Source organism: Pecten maximus, chromosome 19 (genome assembly GCF_902652985.1).
Source record: "Pecten maximus chromosome 19, xPecMax1.1, whole genome shotgun sequence".
NCBI classification, from domain to species: Eukaryota; Metazoa; Mollusca; class Bivalvia; order Pectinida; family Pectinidae; genus Pecten; species Pecten maximus.
The window spans coordinates 791,659-807,606 of NC_047033.1; the positions used below are offsets into that span (position 1 = coordinate 791,659).

A 15,948-nucleotide genomic window follows, 5' to 3' on the forward strand; every position below is an offset into this window, starting at 1 on the left:
ATCGTTACCGCGGGCTATACGAGGAACTTAAGGTAATAACTCAACACGACCATCTCTCATGTTATGATTTCTTAGTATCACATTGTATCGTAGTAGAAGTAAACTGCTGTGTCTAGTATTGCATTACTGTACTAAAACTCAGTTTTTGAATTATAATCAATTATTCCCTGCACCGGCTACATTTCCGTTCCTTATAATCATATCAGATTGAGGTTGATAAATATTTTTTTAAAGAAGAACAAAAAAACTCGTATTGAAGAAGGTACTAAAGGATATTCTTTTTAAGTCCTACTATTCCCTGACTACATACTGTAGTACCGTGTACCCGAGGACTAGTCTCATTTGGTTAGTTTATATCCACGAGGTAGCACTCTAAAGTAAACAATAAAAACGACTTTTGCAAAAAAGACAACATCGGGGAAAGGGCAATGATCCAATATTTGCATAAAAAAGTTTAACACCTAAAGATATCCATAATGATATGGTAGCAACACTAGGGAAAGATGCCCCTTCATATGCTACAGTGAAAAGGTGGGTGGCGGAATTTAAGCGCGGCCGACAGAGCTTTGAGGATGACCCCCGTCCTGGAAGGTCTGTCAATGTTGCAACCCAAGAAATTGTCAATAAAGTTCATGATATTGGTATGACTGACAGACGATTCACAGAAGGATATATGGCTAGTAGAGTTGGCATTTCACTGGAAAGAGTACATTCCATTCTGACTGAGGATCGTGCAGTGAGAAAGCTTTTGGCCCGATGGGTACCAAGACATTTGACAGTTGATTAGAAGCACACCAGGCGCACATTATCGTGTGCTAATCTTAACCTTTTTGAGGAAGATCGTGCATTTTTTTTTATAGATTTGTTACTATGAATGAAACATGGGTCCATCATTTAACCCCAGAGGCCAACCAACAATAGAAACAATGAAAGCACCCTGACACTCCCACAACAAAGAAGACAAAGACGGTTTCATCAACTGGGAAGGTTTTGGCATCGGTTCCCTGTGATGCAGATGGTATTCTGTTGATAGATTATCTCCAACAGGGACAAACAATCAATGCCACATACTATGCTTCACTTCTGAGGCAGTTACAGGAAAATAATAAACTAAAGTGCCACGGAAAGCTCACTAAAGGTGTGTTATTTCATCGGGATGATGCTTCTGTTCACAAGTCTGTCATTGCCGTGGCTGCCATTTATGATTTTGGCTTTAAACTGATTGAGCATCCGCCTTATTCATTTGATCTCGCTTCATCAGACTTTCATCTATTTCCAAAACTTAAAACAGCTATTTCAGGCACCCACTTTCAGTCCGATGATGACGTCATGCATGTAGTGGATGATTTTCTGCACAGCCAAGAAAATTAATTCTATAAAAGTGGCACTGAGGCCCTTAAACACCGCTGGCAAAATGTTATAGATACTGAAGGGGATTGTGTTGAAAAATGGTACAATATGTCCGGCAAAATTCAAATCCATCAACATTAGGCTCACACCATATCAATCAGCTCTCGTATCTATGCTATTTGGTATGACATTTAATTAACATTGATTCAACATTGATATACCGTAAGTTCTCATACACATACATTACATGTATACTTGGGGGGATTCCAATTTTGTATTAACGATACGTTATCGGGGTTTCTTTGACGTTAAGACAATCAACCGTTAAAGAGATCTGCAAAATTGTGTAAGTATATCAATCGATCACGTGATGTGCTAGGGCGGGTTTTGATAGTATTACTGCCACATTAAATAGTTCCAAGTAAATCAAAAAAAAAATATTTGTACAAATTCAAGAACAAACTTCTTAAGTAATTTTAACAATGACTTCATTGACAATTACAAACAGGTTGATAAAAGGGACATCAAGCACATATCGATAACGAAATGAATGTCAGATTGGAAAACACACATGGAGTTACCTCCCTTTTGTAATAAGATTTTATATTGATGCATTTTTGAAGCCCTGGAAGCTGCTTCATTTGCACTTCAGCTGAAACGTACGTCTGAAGGAGATTTATGGAGCACATCGATCTGACAGGAAACCACAAATGTTACTTGGTGTAGACAAGCACATTACGGTGGAGTGGTATATAAATCATATTGGCGGGCCATATATCATCATATTTCATCATTCTGCTCCACTACATTCCTTATTCCATTATATATGTCGTCGTGCGTTTGACATGAAAGTATTTTAACACATTTTGTTTGTGATCGAATTCCATCATATATATGTTATTTCTATTGACATTGAATCAGATATTTTAGCTCATGTCGATCGTGGGTTAGCTGTAGTAGATTCTATTCTCCATTGTACGGTCAGTTGTACATTAACGTATAGTATACATACGATACATTATATCACATTCATTCTGATACAGTAGACATGCTATTCGATTTTTGTCAATGCGCTGTTCATTCACCATCGAATACTCTATATATCGACACTTTGTTTGCTAGGTTAATTGCCCTGTTTCTATACTCTGTATTGCAATCTCTATACACAGGTATCTCTTAAACTATTGAATAAAAAAAATATATCCTATATCTCACCTGCAGGTGGGGCGTAAGAAAAGTAATTCCTGTTCGCATGGCAGTTACTTTTCTTACAGTTTCTACAATTTCTTATAGCAATAAGCGACTTTATTTTCTCGTCTTTCTCAAAACTTCTTTATGACTCCCTTTACCTAGCCTTAACTTTTTAGCTTAGCGTTCAACCCTTTGGGAAATGTTTTAGTTGAGCGTTCACCCATTTGGGAAATGTTTTAGTTGAGCGTTCACCCCTTTGGAATTTTTTTTAGTTGAGCGTTCGCCCTTTGTGGGGAATGACTTGTTGAGACTTCGCCCCTCTGGATAAGGTTTAAATTGAGCGTTCGCCCCTGTGAGGAAGATTTTGTTGAGCATTTGCCCCTGTGAGGAAGATTTTTTTGAGCATTTGCCCCTGTGGGAAGACATTGTTCAGAGTTCGTCCATGTTGGAAAAAATTGTTTAGCGTTCGCTCTTGTAAGGAAGGCTTTGTTCAGCGTTCGCCCCTGTGAGGAAGGTTTCAGTTGAACATTAACCCATAGGGGAATGGTTTAGTTGAATGTTCGCCCCTGTTTGGAAGGTTTTATAAAGTATTTGCCAGTGTGGGAAAGGCTTAAACTGAGCTTTCGCCCCTTTGGGGAAGGTTTTGTTGAGCGGTCATCCATGTTGGAATGGGTTTTGTTGGGCGTTCGCCCCTTTGGGGAGGTTTTGGTTGAACGTTCGCACCTGTAAGGAAGGTTTAAATCTAGCGTTCGCCTCTATGGGAAATTGTTTTTGAGCATTCACACCTGTGAGGAATTATTTGTTAAGTTGAACGTTCACCGCTGTGAAGAAGGTTTTGTTGAGCCTTCGCCCCTTTTGGGGAAAGTTTTAGTTGAGCGTTCTCCCCTTGTGAGAAAGAGTTAAGTTTAGCATTCACCCCTGTGGGGAATGATTTGTTGAGCTCTCGTCCCTGTGGGGAGTGATTTGTTCTTCCCTTTGAGGTAGGTTTTATTTAGCGATCATCCCTGTGAGGAAGACTTTGTGGAACGTGGAACACCCGGGGAAAGGTTTTGTTGAGCGCTTACCCTTGTTAGGAAGGTTTTTTGAGCAATCGCCTGTGTGGAAAAGATTTCGTTGAGCGTTCGCCCCTGTGGAGGTTTTAGATGAGCGTTCGCCCCTGTGGAGGCTTTAGATGAGCGTTTAACAATGTGGGGACACTATTAGTGCCCTCCTGATCTATACCAGTACCCTTCCTCCTTTGGCAGGACATTTTAAACTTGCAGTTAAAGCATCATATTTTTGTGTTTTTGCTGTCATGGGGCAGTGATCAACCATATTTAAACCAATCTACTTACCACTTCTGTGTGCCGCTCCTCCATGCATTATCCTGGCTATTTCTATAGCTCCTGTCTCCTCCTTCATCTGAATGGTCACGCCCTGAGGAAATGAATATCACTATAAAATATTGTCACTCCCTGAGGAAATGAATATCACTATAAAATATTGTCACTCCCTGGGGAAAATGAATATCACTATAAAATATTGTCACTCCCTGAGGAAATGAATATCACTATAAAATATTGTCACTCCCTGGGGAAAAATGAATATCACTATAAAATATTGTCACTCCCTGGGGAAAATGAATATCACTATAAAATATTGTCACTCCCTGGGGAAAAATGAATATCACTATAAAATATTGTCACTCCCTGAGGAAATGAATATCACTATAAAATATTGTCACTCCCTGGGGAAAAATGAATATCACTATAAAATATTGTCACTCCCTGAGGAAATGAATATCACTATAAAATATTGTCACTCCCTGGGGAAAAATGAATATCACTATAAAATATTGTCACTCCCTGGGGGAAAAATGAATATCACTAAATATTGTCACTCCCCGGGGAAAATTAATATCACTATAAAATATTGTCACTCCCTGGGGAAAATTAATATCACTATAAAATATTGTCACTCCCTGGGGAAAAATGAGTATCACTATAAAATATTGTCACTCCCTGGGGAAAAATGAATATCACTATAAAATATTGTCACTCCCTGGGGAAAAATTAATATCACTAAATATTGTCACTCCCTGGGGAAATATGAATATCACTATATATTGTCACTCCCTGGGGAAAAATGAATATCACTAAATATTGTCACTCCCTTGGGAAAATGAATATCACTATATATTGTCACTCGATGGGGAAAAATGAATATCACTATATATTGTCACTCCCTGGGGAAAATGAATATCACTATAAAATATTGTCACTCCCTAGGGGAAAATGAATGAGTATCACTATATATTGGCACTCCCTGGGGGAAAATGAATGAATATTACTTGGGCATATGAAATGTTTAAAACAGCGACTGACCTTCACAAGTAGGTTACCACGAGCTATTACTTATTAAGGGGCCTATGAACTGTTTAAATCGGCGTATGATCTTTACTAGTAGTTTACAACGAGCTATAACGTAAGTAAGGGCCTGCTATCTGCTTGACGTAACGTCATACTTTCACTAGTCGATAGACTCGAGACATTACGTAAGACGGGCCGCATGTGAACCATTTCTTTTATTTTCAGATACATTTCTTTGACTTTCGAGAATAAAATGAGCTGAAAATGATCAAATGTTTAAATAACCTTCCAACAGGGGACAATTTAAACACAAAATACATTGTAATCGGTATTTAGGGGTTGTTACAGTCATCGTGTGCCTTGTAAAATGTCAAAATTTACGACCTCTTAAAAACGCTTTTGTTTTTTACACTCATGACAATCCCACGTGATGAGCATTTATAAAGGCTATTGAAAACGCTCGTGGGGAAATGATGGCCAGTTTATATCAACACAACATGCTATAATGCATTTAAACTGCAATATCGCTGAGAATGGTTGACAGCACACTGCTTCAGTGTAATAAATTCGATGTCCCCGAAGATCAATCTGGAGTATTCTGAAACGCTGAATTCCGGCAACAAAATTAAGATGGATGTTTCGAAGTCGGCTGACCTGCCAGGAAATTATGTCAAAGTATTGTTAAATATCACAATCAACTTTAAATACCGCGATTGGACTTAATTTACTGTTTAGCAATACTTTATACAAATCATATTTCGCGTGGTACTACAAGGAATGAGCGCGAAATAGTTTTCTCTTATGGTTACCCAATAGGTGGCATACCTGTATGAGCATGACAGGCACGGTCAGCTGGTGAGCTAGCCAGTCAGTTCAGGACAACCCATGGGTCAGTGCGGACAGTTGAAATTTATTGTAATTTACAATTTGTCCATGTTTAGGTTATTTTTGTACATCTTTTAGGATGTAAATCTATTAGAAGGATTTTGCTCTATGTGTTAGATGTATTAAATGTGATATTTAAATGGCATCACTGGTACAGAGGCTGATGCGTTGTGAACAGCCTATAGGTGTTGTTGTTGCCACCTGGGGGGTGGGTCATTGGAGAATGACCTATGGGTTTGTATTTGTTGTGTATCTATTTTTATTGAGCACATTACAATGTATTTGTTGTGTATCTATTGTTATCGAGCACATTACAATGTATTTGTTGTGTATCTTTTGTTATCGCGCACATTACAATGTATTTGTTGTGTATCTATTGTTATCGCGCACATTACAATGTATTTGTTGTGTATCTATTGTTATCGCCCACATTACAATGTATTTGTTGTGTATCTATTGTTATCGAGCACACTACAATGTATTTGTTGTGTATCTATTGTTATCGAGCACATTACAATGTATTTGTTGTGTATCTATTGTTATCGAGCACATTACAATGTATTTGTTGTGTATGTATTGTTATCGAGCACATTACAATGTATTTGTTGTGTATCTATTGTTATCGAGCACATAACAATGTATTTGTTGTGTATCTATTGTTATCGCCCACATTACAATGTATTTGTTGTGTATCTTTTGTTATCGCCCACATTACAATGTATTTGCTGTGTATCTTTTGTTATCGCCCACATTACAATGTATTTGTTGTGTATCTATTGTTATCGAGCACATTACAATGTATTTGTTGTGTATCTATTGTTATCGAGCACATTACAATGTATTTGTTGTGTATCTTTTGTTATCGAGCACATTACAATGTATTTGTTGTGTATCTTTGTTATCGAGCACATTACTATGTATTTGTTGTGTATCTATTGTTATCGAGCACATTACAATGTATTTGTTGTGTATCTTTTGTTGTCGCGCACACTACAATGTATTTGTTGTGTATCTATTGTTATCGAGCACACTACAATGTATTTGTTGTGTATCTATTGTTATCGAGCACACTACAATGTATTTGTTGTATATCTATTGTTACCGAGCACATTACAATGTATTTGTTGTATATCTATTGTTACCGAGCACATTACAATGTATTTGTTGTGTATCTATTGTTATCGAGCACATTACAATGTATTTGTTGTATATCTATTGTTACCGAGCACATTACTATGTATTTGTTGTGTATCTATTGTTATCGAGCACATTACAATGTATTTGTTGTGTATCTTTTGTTGTCGCGCACACTACAATGTATTTGTTGTGTATCTATTGTTATCGAGCACACTACAATGTATTTGTTGTGTATCTATTGTTATCGAGCACACTACAATGTATTTGTTGTATATCTATTGTTACCGAGCACATTACAATGTATTTGTTGTATATCTATTGTTACCGAGCACATTACAATGTATTTGTTGTGTATCTATTGTTATCGCGCACATTACAATGTATTTGTTGTGTATCTATTGTTATCGAGCACATTACAATGTATTTGTTGTGTATCTATTGTTATCGAGCACATTACAATGTATTTGTTGTGTATCTATTGTTATCGCGCACATTACAATGTATTTGTTGTGTATCTATTGTTATCGAGCACATTACAATGTATTTGTTGTGTATCTATTGTTATCGAGCACATTACAATGTATTTGTTGTGTATCTTTTGTTATCGCGCACATTACAATGTATTTGTTGTGTATCTATTGTTATCGCGCACATTACAATGTATTTGTTGTGTATCTATTGTTATCGAGCACACTACAATGTATTTGTTGTGTATCTTTTGTTATCGAGCACACTACAATGTATTTGTTGTGTATCTATTGTTATCGAGCACATTACAATGTATTTGTTGTGTATCTTTGTTATCGAGCACATTACAATGTATTTGTTGTGTATCTATTGTTATCGAGCACACTACAATGTATTTGTTGTGTATCTATTGTTATTGAGCACACTACAATGTATTTGTTGTGTATCTATTGTTATCGAGCACACTACAATGTATTTGTTGTGTATCTATTGTTACCGAGCACATTACAATGTATTTGTTGTGTATCTATTGTTATCGCGCACATTACAATGTATTTGTTGTATATCTATTGTTACCGAGCACATTACAATGTATTTGTTGTGTATCTATTGTTATCGCCCACATTACAATGTATTTGTTGTGTATCTATTGTTATCGAGCACATTACAATGTATTTGTTGTGTATCTATTGTTATCGAGCACATTACAATGTATTTGTTGTGTATCTATTGTTATCGAGCACATTACAATGTATTTGTTGTGTATCTATTGTTATCGAGCACACTACAATGTATTTGTTGTGTATCTATTTTTATCGAGCACATTACAATGTATTTGTTGTGTATCTATTGTTATCGCCCACATTACAATGTATTTGTTGTGTATCTTTTGTTATCGAGCACATTACAATTTATTTGTTGTGTATCTATTGTTATCGAGCACATTACAATGTATTTGTTGTGTATCTATTGTTATCGAGCACATTACAATGTATTTGTTGTGTATCTATTGTTATCGAGCACATTACAATGTATTTGTTGTGTATCTATTGTTATCGAGCACATTACAATGTATTCGTTGTGTATCTATTGTTATCGAGCACATTACAATGTATTTGTTGTGTATCTATTGTTATCGAGCACATTACAATGTATTTGTTGTGTATCTATTGTTATCGAGCACACTACAATGTATTTGTTGTGTATCTATTGTTATCGAGCACATTACAATGTATTTGTTGTGTATCTATTGTTATCGCGCACATTACAATGTATTTGTTGTATATCTATTGTTACCGAGCACATTACAATGTATTTGTTGTGTATCTATTGTTATCGAGCACATTACAATGTATTTGTTGTGTATCTATTGTTATCGAGCACACTACAATGTATTTGTTGTATATCTATTGTTATCGAGCACATTACAATGTATTTGTTGTGTATCTATTGTTATCGAGCACATTACAATGTATTTGTTGTGTATCTATTGTTATCGCGCACATATAACGTATGTGTTGGTCTTGTAGTTTTTGTCTGCAGTACACCTTGATCCATTCCCAATATTCATGTTAAGGCACCTCTTTCACAAACAATAAAATTGTGCCCAAGAACCAATTTGACAAAAACCAGATGTAATTTGTAACACTCTTAGAGTGAATACTTGAAATAGGTTTGAAAATTCAAAAGGTCTCAGGGGCCTGTGCTATGGCCAAAATAAAGTTGCCCACAAGAGAGGAACAGCAGGGGTAAGGTTTTTTCATTCAAAACTGTATCAAAAGATTATCTAATATGGTCTAATGATACTATTTAATAAGGAGTATGCACTAAATATATTTTGTGATGAGTTGGTTCGTTATGTAAACGTATTATGTTGAAAATTTCGGGAAAATCTGAGACCGATAAATTTGTCATTTAAAGGTCAAATTGCCAGATGGTCTGTTTTGATTAACATCAAGTACCAATTGGATATTATTTCTTTGAAGTCAAAAAGGGCATTTAATATGGTCAATAGAACTTGTTTTGTAAAGGGTATGATTTACTGGAAATTATGACCTCAAATAAAGAGATAAAAACAACGCAATGAATATGAATACAAATTCAAAGAAGAAAAATGTCTAAATTTTGAGTCGTATTTTAAGCTGTTTCAGATGTTTAAGGAAGTAATAAACCCACTTCCGGTTCTTTTGCACCATAAATGTTTTTAAATTTTTGGCGCATTATGTTTGCTTAATTTATTAAAAATGTCGAGAAATTTCATGACCGGTAAACTTGTCATTTAAAACAGTATATACAAGGAGTCAGTATCTCGAAATTGCCATTATCAAATAAAATGTTATTGATTTAAGCATTGAACTGCTTTCAGTTGGAAATTATGGGCTGATGAATGCCAACTGGACAAAGGCAAATTTAATGAAGCGCGCTAGCGCTTCATGTTGAATTTGCCATTGTCCAATTGGCATTCATCCGCCCATAACTTCCAACTAAAAGCAGTTCAATGCTTATATTTACTTTTGACAACGATTTTTAAAGACTATATCCAGGAATTTTGCTTCTACGATGAATGAACAAATTGTTATCGTCAAAGACGGAACAGCCTTTTCAACAGCCATCTTTCGTTATCGCCGACGTGACAATTATGACGTCACTATATTAATGACGTCATAATAATGATTTGGAAGTTATGGACTGATAACTTCCAAGTGAGCTTGGTAAAGTTATATAGTGGGGCTGCAGTGTAAATGTAAATATATGGCTGTATTTGGAATTTATCTTCAGTTTCTTGTTTTCCAATTATTATACAGTGTATAATATTGATGAAACTTTTGATATCATAGTATCCAATCAACTAAGCAAACATAATGTGCCAAAAAGTTACAAAATATTTTTGGTCTACACGAAGTAGGTGTATCATGTCCGTAAACTATTAAAACAGCTAAACATTTTTGACAAATTTTGTCTTAAAATTTGTGTTAATTTTTATTGTGCGATATTTAGCTACAAAATTTGTAGTTGAATCATACTCTTTAGAGAGTAAGAACATTTGACCAAATAAAATATTGTTTTGATAGTGTTTTGGATGTAAAAGTGAACACAGTCATACACCTCTGATGGACAAGTTAATTGTGGCCATAGCACAGGCCCCTGGCACATTTTGAATTTCTGAAACCTATTTCAAGTGTTCACTCTAAGGATGCTTCAAATAACATTCTGGTTTTGGTCAAATTGGTTCGTGGGCAAAATTCAATTGTTCGTGAAAGAGATCCTTTACAATTGCAAGCAAAAGAGAACTCCACTTACTCGGTGAGTATTCTTAATTATAAAACAGAACTCCACTTACTCGGTGAGTATTCTTAATTAAAAACTTGTTTTCTTTGTGAATTCGGAATTATTATGCCTTTATCCACCCATTTTCTTAACATAATCAACTATTGAACAACAGAAAACAATAAAACCGACAAACTGACCAGCGGTTCGTCACTCTTGACCAGATGGACGATCTTGAGTGTTTTTTCATCCGTAGCTGCGTCATATGTCTCCTGGTCAACGACTGGGTCAAACTCTCCCGCAGCCACGCGGTCGTGAGTGTAAAGTAGTGCCTACAACACAAATTAAAACAATATTTATGCATCTTCGGTCCTGTCACAGACAACACAAAGAATGTATAGATTGAAAATGGCCACCATATATGGCATATGGTGACATTTAATATCAATTCTAAACATATTACAAATTAACAATACAAAATTAACATAGCATAACACAATAATTAAAAACCGTCCAAAAATAAACATCTAAAAATGACAATGGTAGTCAATTACAACAAAAGCCTGTGTGGGGGTTGCCAAACTCCGCCGCCTTAAAAACCAGGCATGTGAAACATCATCCAATATAGTAAACATAAAATAAGAAGATAAACGAATCAGGGGAGGAAGTGGGTGGGTTAAGTGTGAAGGCCAAAGGAACTCAGGAAATTAGTAGAATATTTCAAATTACAAAACTTTGTTGACAATTTTTTAATGGCGCGCGTCGAAAGCTGCTACCCATAATTCCTAGCTGCTTGACAGGGGCAGATAAGTATGTATGGAAATATAAGTTATAAAGGGGAATAACTCGTGTATAATTTGTAGCAAAATAATACGAAAATTTGGAAATGTGCAGGCCTCACGATGCATAAATTAAGCTAAGTGCTTAGCTGCCCTATATTAAATTTTCATCGCAGCCATCTTCTTCCTTATTTTATGTTGTAATTTAAGTAATGTTCATCAACCTCAATCCATTGGAACAAATATACTATACCAAACAAGCGACAGAGAGATGTTAACTGTCGGTCATCCCTCGTCAATGACATCAACAAGCGACAGAGATGTTAACTGTCGGTCATCCCTCGTCAATGACATCAACAAGCGACAGAGAGATGTTAACTGTCGGTCATCCCTCGTCAATGACATCAACAAGCGACAGAGAGGTGTTAACTGTCGGTCATCCCTCGTCAATGACATCAACAAGCGACAGAGAGGTGTTAACTGTCGGTCATCCCTCGTCAATGACATCAACAAGCGACAGAGAGATGTTAACTGTCGGTCATCCCTCGTCAATGACATCAACAAGCGACAGAGAGATGTTAACTGTCGGTCATCCCTCGTCAATGACATCAACAAGCGACAGAGAGATGTTAACTGTCGGTCATCCCTCGTCAATGACATCAACAAGCGACAGAGAGATGTTAACTGTCGGTCATCCCTCGTCAATGACATCAACAAGCGACAGAGAGATGTTAACTGTCGGTCATCCCTCGTCAATGACATCAACAAGCGACAGAGAGGTGTTAACTGTCGGTCATCCCTCGTCAATGACATCAACAAGCGACAGAGATATGTTAACTGTCGGTCATCCCTCGTCAATGACATCAACAAGCGACAGAGAGATGTTAACTGTCGATCATCCCTCGTCAATGACATCAACAAGCGACAGAGAGGTGTTAACTGTCGGTCATCCCTCGTCAATGACATCAACAAGCGACAGAGAGGTGTTAACTGTCGGTCATCCCTCGTCAATGACATCAACAAGCGACAGAGAGATGTTAACTGTCGGTCATCCCTCAATTCAATGGTATCAACAAGCGACAGAGAGATGTTAACTGTCAATCATCCCTCGTCAATGACATCAACAAGCGACAGAGAGATGTTAACTGTCGGTCATCTCTCGTCAATGATATCAACAAGCGACAGAGAGATGTTAACTGTCGGTCATCCCTCGTCAATGACATCAACAAGCGACAGAGATATGTTAACTGTCGGTCATCCCTCGTCAATGACATCAACAAGCGACAGAGAGATGTTAACTGTCGGTCATCCCTCAATTCAATGGTATCAACAAGCGACAGAGAGATGTTAACTGTCCGTCATCCCTCGTCAATGGTATCAACAAGCGACAGAGAGATGTTAACTGTCGGTCATCCCTCGTCAATGACATCAACAAGCGACAGAGAGATGTTAACTGTCGGTCATCCCTCGTCAATGACATCAACAAGCGACAGAGAGATGTTAACTGTCGGTCATCCCTCGTCAATGACATCAACAACACTTTGACATTACCATTACTTATTGACATTAGGTTGAATTATTCAGTGTGAACTGCATGCTCAAGTATTCTTTATAATTGCATGAAACCCAACATCAGTTTCAGTTTGTTCAATGTATTTAAGCTCTAGATTGATTTGTCTGAACTGAGTGACGCATTATCTGTGTAATTACTCAATGATGGCTGTTCACCCTTAACTTAAAATAGTTTATATGTATCAGCATCAGGTGTCCACAGTAGTCGGTATAACGTGACAACACTAGATAGGTGAAACTTCTTCAGAAAATTGTAAAACGCTCTCACGTCTTCGAAAGGGAAATTGGTAAAAACTTTATGTCACACCTGTTACTGCCAGATTTTATTTCCAGATTTTCTTGTCACCGAGTTTCTTTAACACAACGTAATCGACACACCAACTATCAGAAGGAATGACTGGCATCACCTATCAACATCGAACGTTTGTTTGATGACTTCCGTCCTTGAATCAGTAATAAACAGACCGTGCCAATAAATGTTCTGGCCTGAAGGTAGAGTGAGAAAATCAATCAAGCAATGAAATTAAACAGACAAGGATTCCTTTCTTACTCATATTATTGATATTTTGTTCGCGAAAGATTTTCCAATTGTTACTTGTCACTTTTCAAATTCCTCTTTGCCTGTCATATGACCCTAAATAATCCCCCTTTGCCTGTCACATGATCCTAAATTATCCTTTTTTGTCTGTCATATGACAAAAGGATCTCTTTTTGTCTGTTATATGACCCTAAATGATCCCTTTTGCCTGGCATATGACCCTTAATGATCCCCCTTTGTTGTCTGTCATAGGACCCTTAATGATCCCCCTTTGTTGTCTGTTATATGACCCTTAATGATCCCTTTTTGTCCGCCATATGACCCTTAATGACCCTTTTGTTGTCTGTCATAGGACCCTTAAAGATCCATTTTTGTAAATTTGTTATTATGGCCTGAACTATTAATTTACTCACCTACTTTATAATGAGAGGAAGTAATCAGATACTTGACCTATAACTTATATACCTGCTTACCCCACATTAGAAAATGTTATCTGCTGCTCTTCTTCAATTTTTTTTTACAATTTGTCCAGACACCATCTCTGATTTTTACTTTAAACAGATGTCTACATGATCTTCATTATTTCATAATAGTTTATTGTCCCCACATCAGCTTTTGCCTCAGTTGGTAAGAACTGTACCATCTACCCCATCACATGATCGTGAAAGGCGACTAAATTTCGGATATAACTTTTCTGTCTTTTCTTTACAATGCTCACCTTCCTATCGTCTCCTTTGATATTACCATACGTTAGGTCTTAATTGAGCGTTTTACTAGGAATGTTTTGAATTCTGTCCCCGGAGACATAGGAGAGTCTATCAAATTTGTTGCTGCTATTTTTACTTAACGCTAAGTATTTGTGGAGAGTCACGACTGGCTTGCCCGTTGTTAGTATAATATGAGGTGGGGTACCCTGGGCTGGATGTCTTCGGCAGTATGCTTCAGTGAGGTAGCACTATCCATTCGACATCAGTCTTAAGAAGACAAAGATATAACGTAGACTCCTAAAATACACACACGCATGCATACATTACACACAGCCATCAGGGGAGACCGTCTTTAATTTACCTTAGCTGTTAATAGGATGATAAACAATATAAACCAAACCCACACAGGGGGGACCGTCCTTAAATTACCTTAGCTGTTGAAAGGATGTAAACAATACTAATTCAAACCAAATCACAGCAGCTTAAAGCATATGAAAACGTTATCAATGAGAACAAGAAAAGAAAAGAGAATTGTTTGCACATACAAAAACGATACCAGAATTTTGTGGACAGCAGCTCAAATTTACCATCTTTAAGGTACAACACTAGTAAAACCACAGTAACAATACGAGCCAATCAAAGGGCCGAGAACAAAATCACAGGTACAACACGAGCCAATGAAAGGGCCGCGAACAAAATCACAGGTACAACACACGAGCCAATCAAAGGGCCGCGAACAAAATCACAGGTACAACACGAGCCAATCAAAGGGCCGCGAACAAAATCACAGGTACAACACGAGCCAATCAAAGGGCCGCGAACAAAATCACAGGTACAACACGAGCCAATCAAAGACACAACAATATACGTTTTATAAGGCAACGGGCAAATTATGTTTTTGTGTTCATTCACCAATAACAATGCAATTGAAGGTCTAAAACAAGACGTCGATTAGAATATGAAATTAATACACCACCAACATAAATGCTAATTTGCAGACCCATTTTCATTTTCTAGATTAATCTTTAAAATTTGATCTCCGTACCACTGATGTGTCCAACCAGAGCAAAAAAAAAAGAAGAAAAAAAGAAAAAAAAAAGATCTTTCTTAATTTGAACCTATCCATTGCGATGACGTCGAACACCATATAAGCATTGTTTACGGATGAATGATCATTTATCAGTCTGAGCAGTCGTAGTACATACAAATCCAGTCCTTATAGAGAACATTAGAAGCTGAATGTTGTACCAATCGTGCCAATGTTGTACCAATCGTGCCAATGTTGTACCAAGCGTGCCAATGTTGTACCAAGCGTGCCAATGTTTTACCAAGCGTGCCAATTCTATTGAATCTGTCTCGGCTATGGGAGCGAACCTTTAAGATTTCTTGCACGAGCGGAACAGAAAGAGGAATCATTGCCAGGATCGACAAAGACAAAAATCTTGTAATTGATTCGTGAATGTCAATCTACACACGTAAGATATCAGTTTTATAAGTATTATGTGTAATACATACACATAAATAATCTCTTTGTCAGATAATGACTTAAAATCGAGTAAACAGTACGGCCTAACATTACATCGACTCTTAGTTCACATAGAGACGCCGAGTCGAATATACATGGTGTAACACACATAGTACAATGATTGTTTACCCTAGAAATGTATTGAAATCGACATTATTTATGTGCAGTTTCATGTCGAGGA

At 36.9% G+C, this 15,948-nt stretch overlaps 1 protein-coding gene across 1 annotated transcript in view; it reads right to left on the reverse strand.

Annotated features, from left to right (window-relative positions):
• LOC117318024 (MAGUK p55 subfamily member 7-like) overlaps nucleotides 1–15,948 on the reverse strand; it is a 200,582-nt gene that overhangs the window by 68,854 nt on the left and 115,780 nt on the right. The window contains exons 6-7 of the mRNA XM_033873000.1: nucleotides 10,847–10,978; nucleotides 3,876–3,957 (exon numbers count right to left, since the gene is read on the reverse strand). Of these exons, the coding sequence (XP_033728891.1) occupies nucleotides 3,876–3,957; nucleotides 10,847–10,978 (214 nt within the window). The remainder of the gene's footprint in view (nucleotides 1–3,875; nucleotides 3,958–10,846; nucleotides 10,979–15,948) is intronic.